Source organism: Zootoca vivipara, chromosome 15, assembly GCF_963506605.1.
Source record: "Zootoca vivipara chromosome 15, rZooViv1.1, whole genome shotgun sequence".
Taxonomy (NCBI): Eukaryota; Metazoa; Chordata; class Lepidosauria; order Squamata; family Lacertidae; genus Zootoca; species Zootoca vivipara.
Window position 1 is genome coordinate 24,189,971 of NC_083290.1, and position 14,120 is coordinate 24,204,090.

General features: G+C 46.4%; 1 protein-coding gene across 2 annotated transcripts in view; it reads right to left on the bottom strand.

The window, feature by feature from the left end:
- The window catches only part of POU2F3 (POU class 2 homeobox 3), a 96,927-nt gene that overhangs the window by 48,313 nt on the left and 34,494 nt on the right, over positions 1-14,120 (bottom strand). For both annotated transcript variants that reach the window (XM_035140187.2, XM_035140186.2), the window contains one exon: positions 7,341-7,375. In XM_035140187.2, coding sequence (XP_034996078.1) covers positions 7,341-7,375 — 35 coding nt within the window. The remainder of the gene's footprint in view (positions 1-7,340; positions 7,376-14,120) is intronic.

Consider the following 14,120-nt stretch of genomic DNA (forward strand, 5'->3'; position numbering starts at 1 on the left):
AACCCATTATGCATTTGCTCATTTTTTAGACTTTGAGGTGTTTTTTTTTAATAAACTGGGCACCACAGTTTAAGAAGGATATTGACAAGCTAGAATGTGTGCAGAGGGGGGCAACCAAGATCATTGAGGGTCTAGAAATCAAGCCTTATGAGGAATTGTTGGGGGAGTTGGGTCTGTTTACCCTGGAGAAGAGAAGACCGAGAGGTGATACGATGGCCATCTTCAAATATCTCAAGGGCTGTCACATGGAAGGTGGAGCAAGTTTGCTTTCCATTGCTCCAGAGGATAGAACCTGAACCAATGGATTCAAATGACAAGAAAGGAGATTCTAACTAAACACCTGGAAGTACTTTCTGATAGTATGAGCTGACAGACAGTGGAATGGACCACCCTGGAAGGTGCTGGAGTTTCCTTCATTGGAGGTTTTCAAGCAGAGTTTGGATGGCCACCTGTCTGGGGTTCCTTAGCTGTGATTCTTGCATTGCATGAGCCTTGGGGTACCTTCCAACTCTATGATTCTTTGACATGCTGGATGTGTCATGTTTAAGGACGCCACTGTGCCATCACCAGGGGCCATCACCAGGTCTCAGGTGTGGGCTTTGAAATGTCAGGGTCTTGGATGTTCTCGAGCTGGCAACCCTATTGTGTAATACAGGTGGGATGCATGTCCTTCCCAAGGGCTTCCCATTGGAGCATCCAGTTGGCAGAACAGGACACTGGGGCAGATGGGCTTCTGGCCTGCTCCAGCTGTGCTCTTATGAGCAAACAGTAAGGGAAGGCTGTTGCCTTCCCACCCTTTCTCTGAGCTTCTGGAAGTGATCAGATTGGCTACTGTGGGAAAGAGGATTCTGGAATAGGTAGGCCAATGGCCTGATGGATCAGGGCTCATCTGATGTTCTTATGAGACTAGGCCCTGGAAGGGCAGAGTGAAACTGGGACCAGGCAGAAAGAAAGAAAGAAAGAAGTGGGAGATCTGATGCAGCAGCCAACGGAACACAACAGAAGATGAGATGACAAAAAGCAAACAAGCCTCAAAAAGCCCCTGAGGGCAACAAGCCCAGAGCTCACCAAATTAAAAATCGGTTGGCTCACAGCTGGCTCGTATTGGGGAAGATTAATTAAATGCACACACGCTTAGTACTTAACACCTTCAAAGGGGTTCAAAGGAGGCCTTGCAATGGAGGCTGGGAAATGTATGTCAGGAGACAGGAATGGTATCAGCTCTACCTTACAAAACCTTTTTGTGTTTGGAGGGCCTCCACTTTCGGCTCAGCCAGAGAAAGAAGTCAGGCCACCCTGATCACCAAACTAAGTGCCATGGGCGTACCCAGGATCAAAGCTAGGGGGGGCACACCAGCCATGCCCCCAGCCACGCCCCCCAGCCACCCGATTGGCTAGCTGGCAATGACATGGCCAGGATCCCCACAGGAGGCAGGGTCAACGTCCATGCCCCCCAGAGAAAAGGGGGCCGTTTGCAAGGCAGCACACGAAGCCACGCGTGCTTGCACTCCTGCCTCGCCCGCTCCTTTAATGGCAGCGGTGACTGTATGCAAATGAGGTGCAGCGGAGCATTGTGGGGCAGCACTTTCTGTGTTGTGCTCGCTGTGACTTGAAGGAGTGTGGGCTGAAGTTAGCCCAGGTCCAGGTCCAGGTTTTTTTCAACGGAGGCAGCTTTGCTGCCGCTGCTGCCGTTTCGCTTCAGCCAAGCAGGCTAAGGCGGAGCACAGCAGGCAGCGTCCCTGCCTGTCCTCTCCAGCTGCCCTGCTTCTAGGGGGGCAGCTGCCCCCCTGCCCCATGCTGGGTACGCCCATGCTAAGTGTCCTGCTATCTATTCAAATTCTGCGCCAAGGGATTGAGACAGGACGGGAGGAGGAGAGGAGTCTGCAACCAATGTAAGTAATGGAAGTGTAACCGATTTGCATCATTTGAGAATACAACTTTATAAAAGCCCTGCTGGATCTAAAGGAAACTCAGTCTAGTCCAGCTTCCTGTTTTCCATGGTGACCCATCAGATGCCTTTGGAAGCACAGAAGCAGCTGTTGTTATTATTCCCAAGTACACTACGGTACCTCTGATAATGTCAGTTCCATCCAGACCTCATCATGACTAACAGCTGCTGAAAGATGTCCATAATTTGTCTCCTTTAAAGGACACAAATTTGCATGCATTTGTTCTGCATTTTTATCTATTTTGCATAATATATGCTGGTTTTGCTAGCCTTAGGGAAGGAGCTACTGGGGCACTGAAGCTTCCAGCCACTTATAATCTTATCCATCCATCTCTTAGTTTTCCGAGCTTTCTTTGCTCTTGCCCTTTCACACATACATTTTTCTGTCCTGAGGGCTTGGTCTTAAAAAGGAGAGAGGAAGAAGCAGAGATTTCCAGGAAATGTAACTCAGTGCCAATGACCGAACATGGACATTTTCTTTTGCAGAACTGCAGCAAGCACACCATCTTGCTCAAAGGAGGCACTGCATTGCAATTTTTTTCTGTTCACATCACCCAGTGTTGACAGCGCAAGCTCTCCCAACCCTGCAGACATCACTGTTCTCACAGTGGCCAATGAGATGCCTTAGGAAACCTGCAGGCAGGGCCCAAATACAGGAGTGCTCTCCCCTTTTGAAGTTATTCAGAAGCATTACTGCCTCCGACTGTGGAGGCAGAGCATAGCCATCTTTTTTTTAAAAAAATGCAATTGTTTGTTTGTTTTATTAAAGATTTTCTTGGTTTACAGAAATATGTGCAATGTCTCTTGTTTAGTTTCTCCTCCACAAAAACTCTACTCTCCATCTCGAACTGCAGCTGTGCCAGAAACTGACTACAGGGGAGAACTCTTGACTTGGTGTCAAGTTTGGACCAAAACACTTTGGTTCTGTGTGTAACTGTTTTATGTGTGATGAGCCACCAAACTGCAGGTAACAGCACCTGCCTAGACAGTGTAGTACCTTCAGGGCTTGTAATAACCTGACTGACAACTGGATTCTAGCAGACAGTAAGAAGGTTTCCTGAGCTCTGGGATGTTCTAGTATCCCTCTGTCCTGATTTCCGGCTTGCTGCTCAGTCCTGCCTTTTGTTTCAGCTCTGACACGCACTTCTGCCCTGACTGCTAGCTCTTGGTTCACCTCAAACCCACAGTCCAGCCCGGATGCCCGGAGATGCCCTGCTCTCGATTTGGTCCCAGCTGAGGCCACCCAGGGCCCCCGCCAAACCCTGGAATTGCAGGCAACCAGCTGGCAAACAGCATCAGAGAATGTATTTGGCACAATGCAGGATGACTCTCTGGCATAAGCAGCCTGGTTCTTAGCCCCAGCTCCACAAAATGAAAATGGCAAATGGAGCAAACCCTCAGGGAGTTTCAGACTATATTAAAATAATAAAAACAAAAACAAAGCATTCACACAGAGTTTGCTGAGCACCTGGTTCCCTGCCCTGATGGGCTGCTCCCACACTCAAAAATCACATCTCCCCATTTACATCTATACCACCTTCATCCGGACAGAATGCACTGCTACTTATTTACATCTGTTGCAGCAGATACCTGCAGTGGCCTGCCTCTCTCTCTCTCCTCCCCCCATGGACACACCTTTCTTTTGGTTCTACAGCATGCAAATTCTTCACCATCCGTTTAGGACTGCTGGGAAGAATCTCCCAGAAAAGTGGTGCATCCTTTCAACCTTTGTGACAAATGACAGATCTGCCTCTCTTTCTATCTGCAACTCACTCCCAGGACTGACAATGCGGAAGAGCGAGGCGTCAGGCAACCGCTTGCTAGATTTCCTCCTCTCTGCTTGCAGAACGAGGGTGATCTCAGCCCTTCCTCCACCCTTCACCCTTCCTTCCCAGAACATGGCATGATGGAAAACAGGCCCACAAATGGCATTGCAACACCTCTCGGACTAACCTACCTCACAGGGTTGTTGTAGGGATTCAACCAGGAAGAGGAGAACCGTATATGCCACCATGAGCTCCTCAGAGGAAAAGGTGGGGTGGAAATGGCATAAGTCAAAGATCTCCAGGAAACCAGACACAAAGGCAGTGGCTGTCCTCTGTTGTTTCCCGGAAACAAGAGGTATTCCTGGGTACGCTGCCTCTCAGCACCAGGACTCCATATAGCCATCACTGCCAATAGTAGCCATTGGCAGACCAAACCTTTTGTGTGTGTGTGCTAATTTCTCTAATCTGCTTCAAAGGTTCTCTAAGGCAATGGCAATAGCCACACTTTGTGACAGATCCTGCAAATAAATACAGTGGTACCTCTACTTACGAATTTAATGCATTCCGAATGCACATTTGTAAGTCGAAAAAAAATGTAAGTCGAATCCCATAGGAATGCATTGGGAGAAAAAATTCGTAAGTAGAAAAAATCCTATCTAAACCGCATCAAGATGGCGGACGGAGCTCCGTTCGTAAGTAGAGTTATTCGTAAGCAGAGGTACCACTGTAATACATCTTGGATGAACCAGTGTTCCCCCCCCCCCAGTATGTCCTGAATCCACTGACAATCTGCTTCATTGGATGATCCCTAGTTATAGCATTGTGGGGGGAGAGGAAGAACAACAACAACAAATCTTTCACTTTCTCCCCCAATGACCCTCCTGGATCAGGCATCTCAGTGCCTCCCCCCCCCCGCAGGATACCCCCTGCCAGATTTGAGGGGGCTGCTGGCAGCAGCAGTAAGTAGTTATGAGCTGCCATTTAAAATTTCTAACAACGCTAGAATTTCTAAAATTTCTAAGAATGTCATATTTCAAAAAGTTTTGTCGAAAGTTGTTGAGCTTTTTTGGGAAAATGCAAAGAGAGAGAGAGAGAGAGAGAGAGAGAGAGAGAGAGAGAACACCTTTTGAGCTAGTTTTAAAGAAAATTGGCTACAACGACATTGCCGTCATGGCTTGCCATACAGATGGATTTTCCTGGATATTTTGCTGATTTACTCCTGGACACTGATTCCCACAGCGGTATTCCAGGTATGTCCCTGATGTAGAATCACTCAGGTAAGGAAGGAATGAACTAAATGACCCTTGTGGTCCCTTTCAACACTACAATTCTGTGATTCTATTAAATCTGTCCATTTCAGTTTCACATTATCCACAGTCCTGGTTTTTCCAATTTCTACATTGCGGTTGGCATCTGTCTGTCTCGGCAAACAACGAAAGAGTGTGCCTTCAGGGCTAAAGTTAAACTATTGGAGAATTGCAGTGCCTGCTGTGGCTGTACAGACCAATACAGGAGAGACATGTTTGGTTGCAGCTGGGGCAGATGAAGGCGGCCAGTTGTGCTGATGCAGATGCACCATGGCGTTTCTTCCCAGTGATCATTCCTCCTTTAGTCACTGCTGTGGATGTACGACCTGACTGCCTGTCTCCAGGAAATACAGTCATCTGCAAGGGCTTCCCACATATTGAGGTTAATGTCAGACATCGCAATGTAGAGTTGGTCTGCCAATGGGCCTGGTGCCTGAAGCCAGCTCACTGTAGAGCAGGCACCCCCAAACTTCGGCCCGCCAGATGTTTTGGACTACAATTCCCATCATCCCTGACCCCTGGTCCTGTTAGCTAGGGATTATGGGAGTTGTAGGTCAAAACATCTGGAGGGCCACAGTTTGGGGATGCCTGCTGTAGAGCATGTCCTTGGAGATCCTGCCATCTTGGACATGTGTGCCATGTGGACATGACCAAGCCAGCATAGATGTTGCTGAGACAGAAGTGTGAGCATGCTGGGAATATGGGCTTGGGAGAGCTTATCTTTGTTTGAGAGTCTGTCCTGCCATGTGATGCCCCAAATCTTCCCGATACAGCACATATGGAAGGCATTGAGGCATTGCTTCTGGCAGGTATAAGTTGTTCACCTCTCAACACGCAAGCCTGGTAGACCTTCATATTGGTCTTTACCACATGCCTAGGAGTTGATGGTGTTCTCATCAAGGGAAGGAGGGACATCCTGCTTTCCCAGACACGCAGAGTCTGGACGTTGCTAGCTGCTGTGTCAGTGACCATCTTTTCCCGCTAGTACAGTTCTTGATAGTGCTCTATTCATTGCTTCAACTGCTTGCTGTTGTCTGTGTTGATCTCTCCAGACAAGGTTTCTAGCAGTGCAGTTTTCCTGACTCTTCGTCCAAAGGCTTTCCTCATGCCTTCGTACATTTTGCAAGTGTTCCCAGTACCAGCAGCGAGTTGAACACACTGGGATAGCTTTAGCAGGTAGTGACTTAAGTTACGTTTTCTGTGAAGTGCCATTGTACGTAACAGAACTTGCATACCGTTCTCTTGAAACTGATGTCTATTCAGTGTTCTTAAATACTTCGCTTTGGAGCACGCAGAACAACTTCAACTCCTTCTCCAGAGTGACCCTAGGAGTCGATCCTCTGGGTGGCTGACTCATCTCCTTTCACCTTGATTGGCTCCAAAGAGTGAAAACAGATCTTTGCTGTGGCCCAAAAGCTCCCCCTTCATGCTGATTGGACAGCTCTAAGATGCTACAAAGAGGGACCCTGTGCAGAAATAGTAACTGGGCTTTGACTTAACCCTTGACACTGGAGCACTCTCCTAGAAATATCCCACTGGCATACTAGTTTTGTATCTATAAGGAACATTGGGAGGAACTACTGAAACATTCAACCCCCACGTGCAGTCTGAAATGGCACATCCCATCAACAGATAAATCATATGGGCCTTCTGCTGGTTTACTTTAGCCCTGGGCTTTATCAAGAATATCTCTTGCAGATGCTTTCCTGTTAACGACATCTGTCAAACGCGTCATGGCCATTTGCAGGTGTGTTTCCTAATAAACAGCCGCTTATCTCCGAGATGTTCATGAGTCAACGCATTGATACATGCCGAGATGGCAACTCAAAGGAAAGTTAACAAAAGCTTCATTGATGATGAATCCCAGCCAGACTCCTGTCTGATGAACTTGCTCACGTCTTGAAAGATGCTCAGGTGGAAAAAATCCGAGATTGGGATCAACTTAGTTTACCCTCCAGACATGGCGAAGCGAAGCTTGGCCAGCATTCGCTCTCTGTGGGTGGAAAGCTTGGAATCGTGGGATTGAAGAGCTGGAAGGGTCTTTGGGTGCTATCAAGCCTAAGGCCACATCCACACTATACTTTGATCCACAGAATAACAGAGTTGGAAGTGACCCCCAACGGTCATCGAGTCCAACCCCTGCAATGCATTTTAAGCCGGTATTGTGAACATAGAGAACAGGTACTAATCAGATGTAAAGCACACAATTAACATCTCGCCTCTCTCCCATGCTCCTTTGAGATTTGGGTCACATGAAAAAACAAAATACCAGCAAAGCAATGGTATGTGTCACTATGCATCAGCATGAAGGAAATTTACCTGTCTGCTGAAATCCAGTCCATTCCGTTCATTTCCTATAAATGAAATGAAAAGGAAGAGAGGGGAGGGAGGGAGGGAGAGAGATTGAGAGAGAGCATAAGATTAGTCAAGACTGTTATTTTAACAAAAGAATAAGTCCATAGGTCCTCAGCTAAAGGCTGCATTTATCTAATAAAGCTCAGGACCTGGATATCTAAAGCACCTCATTTATTTATCTATTTGCTTGCTTGTTTGCTTGCTTTTATTAAAAATAAAAAACCCTTCCAGAAAAAAGCTTTTAGGGCTGCGCAGGGCTGCCTGCCCCCCCCCATGAGGCAGGGTGAAGAAGCCACTTTGGGCAGCAGAAGCCACCAAGCCAACAACCACATGGGTACCACTCCAAGTGGGAAGGTAAATGGTGTTTCTGTGTGCTGCTCTGGTTCGCCAGATGCGGCTTTGTCATGCTGGCCACACGACCTAGAAGCTGTACGCCGGCTCCCTCGGCCGAGGTGAGCGCCGCAACCCCAGAGTCAGTCACGACTGGACCAAATGGTCAGGGGTCCCTTCACCTCCACTGAAGAAGCAGCACTGACATGGACGCCCATTTCCAGTGAGATGTCAGAGAGATTTCTGGTGAGAGCTTGGCAGATCCAGCGTGGCTGGTGGCAGGGCGACCCTTCTCATTTTGCCTCCTGTCATTGAGGTGCGGTAGTGTCTGGTGCCCATCAGAACTGGCAGGGTGGAATGCAGGGAGGCCAACAGTAGGTGGCGCCAGAGCTAATACCAGACAGAGACAACTCTAATTCTCATTTCAGCCTCATCTTCCTCCCTGCTGATTTGTAAAAGGGCAACAGTGAGATTGAGGAAGAGGAAGCTGACAGGGCCACCCCTTAGGCTCGTTGCAAGTAAGAAGGCAGGCAGGTGGTGGTGGGTTTTATTAGGTAGATGAGGGACGATATTAACTATATTTTATCCCTCTACAGACCCACATGTGTGGGTTAACATACAAAAAGGATTAACTTAACGCTTGCACTTAAAAGCACAAGGCTGAGCAGAGCTTAAGTCCCATTTTAGGCAATTTAAATGAAAGCACAAGACAAGACTTTGCCATTGGGCTGATCTCCCCCTTTTGTTACCCTGTTTATTAAACAAACAGGCTGAATACTGAAAAGTAAGTTTAAAACTTTGCTCACAGTTAAACATTCATCCTTAGCAGGAGCAGCATTAAGAGTAAATGCAGGTCAAATACTTGTGTTTACAGCAAAAACAGCTTCAGGCATGTGCCTGATGCGGGAGTAAGCAGAGGCCTGGTTGGCTGAAGAGAGAGAGGAAAAGAGAAGGAAAAGGAAATATTTCTTTGCTTCTTCTTCCCAGGAGAGGAGGGGAAATGAAATCACACAGAGCCTTTACCAATTACATTTCTATGGTCTGAGTCTGTCTATCAGCAATACAACTCTATGGCTTTAACCCCTTCACATGCTAACTAGCAAGAATATGCATTGTTACAGTTTTCTGCACATCTCCCACAGAAGGGGTGCTGAGGTTGGTGGGAACAGCACCCCATTTGCTCCAATGCACCAGCCTCCAGTGCAAGATCTTCAGAGGTCCTTTAACAAGGATGGACCTTGTTAATATGCCAACCTGTGTGAGGCACCAGGCTTTGGGAATGAGCCACAAGGCTCCTAGAGCCCCCCCTTCTCCTTCCCAAAACTTGGTATGCACTTGCCCAACTCTGAGAAGAGACATGAGTCCTCATGCCCTCTTCCGGAAGCTGGGCAAGCACTTATCGGGCTTTGAGAAGGTGCCCACCTTGGGTGTGTGTCCAATGCCCCTGTAGAGTTTGCACTGCCCTAAATCCACCTCTGCCTTTTATCACCTTTGAAGAAATCTCATTCTCACACATGAAATGGGTCATCCTAATTGGGAGATGCCAAACTAATTACTATTTATCCCTTTGGCAGAACACTCTGGGGAACAAAATGCTCCACGACTCTTATCTTCAGGACTGATGCAACAAACCTGCTATGTAAGTTCCACTGAGGTTATAGCGGCTGTCGAAGGAATTGCCCAAATGGGTTTTAAGGAGAAGGAGGGGTGTGAATCTGGCTCGCCAAAGGACATAACCCAACACCCTACTCACTGCTCCAGCCTCGGTGGGAAAATATGATCTAATTTATTGATATTCATAGAATGTTTTTGCATCCCAGAAATGACACTCAGTGACACTTATGGCAATTAACCATTCAATGCTCTCAAACCACATTAAAATTAAGAAATGGATAAAAATCTGAATAGCGCACTGACAGAAGTATATGCAAACCTCCCCCACATCATCAGAGCAGTATAAAATGTTAGTTCACATCATCCTTGCAGCCCAGTCCTGTCCAGTTGTTGTCGGGCTCTACTTCCCAACAGCCTTACACAACATGAGCAATGTTTTGGAAACCCCAGAATAAAAATAAAAATAATAACATGATAGAGGGAAGCAGATTAGGTGAAAATCTGAGCTGCATCTGTCCCATACAGAACAAAGTTTCAAGTATCATGTGTACTAGACCACAATGTTTTCATTAATGTATTTTCATTTATTCATATCCTGCTTTTCAGCCAAGATTGGCTTCCAATATATGATCAATTCGATCTGAAGAGAAACCAGAGTTTCCTGGAGATGCCATTGGCTATGAAACTATGTCACCAGAGGTCCTATGAGCCATTTTCGTACGTCACGATGTCTGAACTGTTTCATCCTAAAGTATCTGCTACTATGTTTCATTCACTGTGCTGTGTTCTGATCCATATATACGATGCACTTTTTCTATGCCAATAAAGGAGATTGATTAACTTAACTCGATCGATTCAAAGCCACAAAAAGGTACACAGTATTAGGTAGGTGTGATGGTCTTTGTTGCAGTTTGCTCTGGTGCCTTGCTGTTGGTGACCCAACTCAAATTCCAGGCTCTAACCTTCAGAACAGTCTTCTGCAAAATGTTGCCCTCTGGATGTTTGGGACTACATCTCCCATATGCCAGAGCTGATGCAAAATAGAGTTCAAAACATCTGAAGGGTGCTGGTTTGGAAAAAGGCTGCTTCAGTGGAAAGGAGCAGAAGCACCTGTCAATGGACTCAAGAGCTGGTTGGTGGCAAAGGTATGAACCAAGTTGTCCCTTTGTTGGTCTGCAGAATATTCTAAGTCCCTGGGTGACTTAACAGCCCTCCCCCAATACCTGCATACCAAAAACCTCTGCCACTGCCCCCATCAGATCGATCCAGGGCAAGACTCAACAAGAAAAACCCAACAAGCAGGGCAAGGTAGTGGAGACAAGGAGAGGAGGGTGAAAAAAGTTGGGAGGCTGCAAGATTACGATCAGGGTGCTTTTACAGCTGGCTTTTGCACAACTCACTGAATCCAGCAGATAGCATTTTGAAAACAACAACCATGTAAATAAAACTTTGCATCGACAAACAACACCAATGGGAGGCTGCTGTAGACCTCTTCACACTACTTATAGCTCTTCTCTTCTCTTCTCTTCTCTTCGGCGATCACTCTTGGCCGAGTTAGATTGTCTTCCATAAACACGGTTTTAACAATGGGTCCGTAAGTGACTGTGGAGGCCAATTCTGGATCCACACGTCCTTCCACAGTGGGGACATTGGTTTCCGGGCGGGAGTTGATCACGGTGTGGATTTGTGAAACATGCCTTCCTCTTAGCACGTTTCTCCCTTGCGTCCTGAGTTCAAGTGTCTTCAAAGCCCATGACACCTTTGGTAAAGCCTGTTCTCCAACTGGAGCGCTCGCAGGCCAGTGTTTCCCAGTTCTCAGTGTTTATACTACATTTTTTTTTAGATTTGCCTTGAGACAGTCTTTCAACCTCTTTTGTTGACCACCAGCATTACGCTTTCCATTTTAAAGTCTGGAATAGAGTAGTTGCTTTGGAAGACAATCATCAGGCATCCGCACAACATGACCAGTCCAACAAAGTTGATGTTGAAGAATCATATTGCAGTGCAGCGTTTGTCTGCTGTGACTACCGTAGTTACACCTTTACAGAATCTCTAGAGGAGATCTACCTTTTCTGTCTTCTGAATGTGCCATTGGTAGAACCTGAGACCTTCCTGCATGCAGAAATGTGCATTCTACCACTATGGTAGAAACACACCGCAGATTGCAAAAAGCATCAGTACAATTGACTGGGAATGTGCCTCTGGGTAAGTACTGTATTGAGATGAATGGGATCCGACTAGGGTGCACTCCCATTAATACATCGCTGGATTATCAGGGCACGAGCCCTTGCAGAAAACAATGGGTAGAAAACCAGGTGAACAAGCTGTTAATGAAACATGCCATTGACTACGGGAGCAATAGACCTATGAATATGCTACATATATGCTGCATATGCATGGAAGTACACAAATGTCTCCAGGGAGGATGGGTGATCCCAAACCAACAGCGGCCAGTGCTGCACACGCAGAGCTGCGCCCAGAGGCCCAGCATGCCCCAAGAGGTATGGCACACCTGCTAGCGTTTTGAAATGCCAAAGAAAACTGGTACCGTGCCTGGAGCTGCCTCAGCGGGATCTTAACTGATAAGGCAGAGTACGAATATAGGGAACAAATGCATGCACACCTACATACCATGAACTCTATCATGGACCGTGGTGGAAGCGAAGGGAGAAGACTTATAGTTCTGCACTGAGAAGAATTGTGATGTGCCCCGTAGCAAAAAGGGGCAAAAAGTTGCTTTTCCGTCACTGTGGTTCCCCGCAGATGTGTTGCTGGAAATGAGTGTGTATCACTCCTGCACCTGTTGGAATAGTGGTGGTGACGGGGAGCAGCACCCAGACAGAAATGAGAGAGCTTTGGAAGAGGGCAAACATCTTTAAGAAGCAGATTAGATCCTGCCGTAATGCAGATCATTCAGATCGCAATCCCAAAAGGCACCTTTGAGGGCACAAAGCTCAGCATTCATTGAAATGGGGTCGGGGGGGGGGAGCTTGTCGCTGCAGTTGTGCTTGTTGCTCTGTTTTATTTATTGCGTAGATCAAATTTTCATTGTGATACATAGTTCTTTTTGCTCGTGTATTTCTGTTTGGTTACAACCTGCATTTGGTTGTCTTATAATTTCATAAATAATGTGTCTCTGTGTGGCGGGGGTTTGTTGTTTTCGTTTGCTACTGGTACGTTATGTGTTTTTTTGCGTTTTTATATTGTAAGCTGCCCTGCGATCCTCGAATGAAGGGTGCTATAGAAATTAAATTGAAAAATTGTTGTTGTTATTATTGATAACCTCATTTCTGTAATTTTGAGTTGCTTTTCAATATTATGTTGTAATGTTGTAATCTGCTCTGGAACCATAAGGAGAAGAGTAGCTTAACAACAAACAACAACAACAATCACTACAACTAATACTGTTACTATTACTGTTATTATTATTTAAATTTATTCTGCCTTTTCTCCCAAAGGAGCCCAGGGCAACAAACACACAATGTTGAAACGACTGAAACACCCAAAAGCAACCCCACCACCTCTATTCTTTTCAGCTGAGCTTGTGTGGGAGAACTTAAGAACGCAAGAAGACTGATTAGACTAAAGGTCCATTTAGCTCAGCATCCTGCTTCTTCCAGTGACCAAATGGATGCCTGTGAGGAGCCCAGAAGCAGCAATCAAAGGCGATAGCCTTTAAATATTATTATTTAAAAGACATCTGGAGGCAGCTCTGTTTAGGGAAGCTTTTGTATTGTTTTAATACTTGATTGGGAGCCGCCCAGAGCGGCTGGGGAGACTCAGCCAGATGGGTGGGGTACAAACAATAAATTATTATTATTATTATCTGAACCTGGGTGATGCCATCATGACTAGTAGCCATTGAATGATCCATTTCCCATGTATTTTTGGTCTGACCCCCTTTCGAAAAGTCCTCTAAATTAGTGGCCATTGCCAGATCTTATGGCCGGTGCAAGAAACAACTTGACCAAACCTGCCCACTCCAGAAAAACATTGCCTGGCCCCCTATTTGTCAGCCCAGGGTGCTTCCAGGTAAACTGTTTATTGAGCCTGCGCCTTGATTTGTTTTCAGGGAGATTAGATGATGGGGGGCTATTTCAATGAGCATTCCTTCCGATTTGTTTGTGGAGAGGTTAGATGAAGTTGCATCAAACACTGTCTATACTTCCCAAGGCATTTCCCCATCCGTTTCCTGGTCACAAAATGTCCAACCTGGTGCACTTCTTGTGCAAGGCCTCCCAAACAACTACAACTGTGCAACCTGAATTTGCAGGCGTGATTAAATCCCAGCAGAAAACAGGGGGGGGGGGCGGCCGACGACAATCTGCAGCAACAAAACCTTCTGGGAAGCTACTCGAAGTTGTAGGACCTGAGATGATGTCCCCCACCATCGCTTACTCCCTTCACCTTCAAGAAAACTTATTTGATCACCTGTCATGTGTCAACAACGACGGCAAAATGGAAAGACATGGGCTGGCAAATAAGGGGCCAGGCAATGTTCTTCTGGAGTGGGCAGAAGGGAAAGGGGTGAAACTGACTAATTCTAGTCTATATTTCTATCCTTTCTTCTCCATGTGTTGAGGTATCTGGGCTCTTACAATTTGCTGACACCTGCACAAAGTTATTTTTGGACCACCACAGAGTTTCTTTAGGGTCTTGGGCAGAACACTGCTTTCCTTTTAAGCTAAAGCAAAGATTTCCCAAGGGGAACATGTGTAGCTAAAATGCTTCTAAGCACTGCATTCGTTTTTGAACCAGCACCTACAGCTGAGGCAATCTCCTAACCTCTGTTGTGAGATG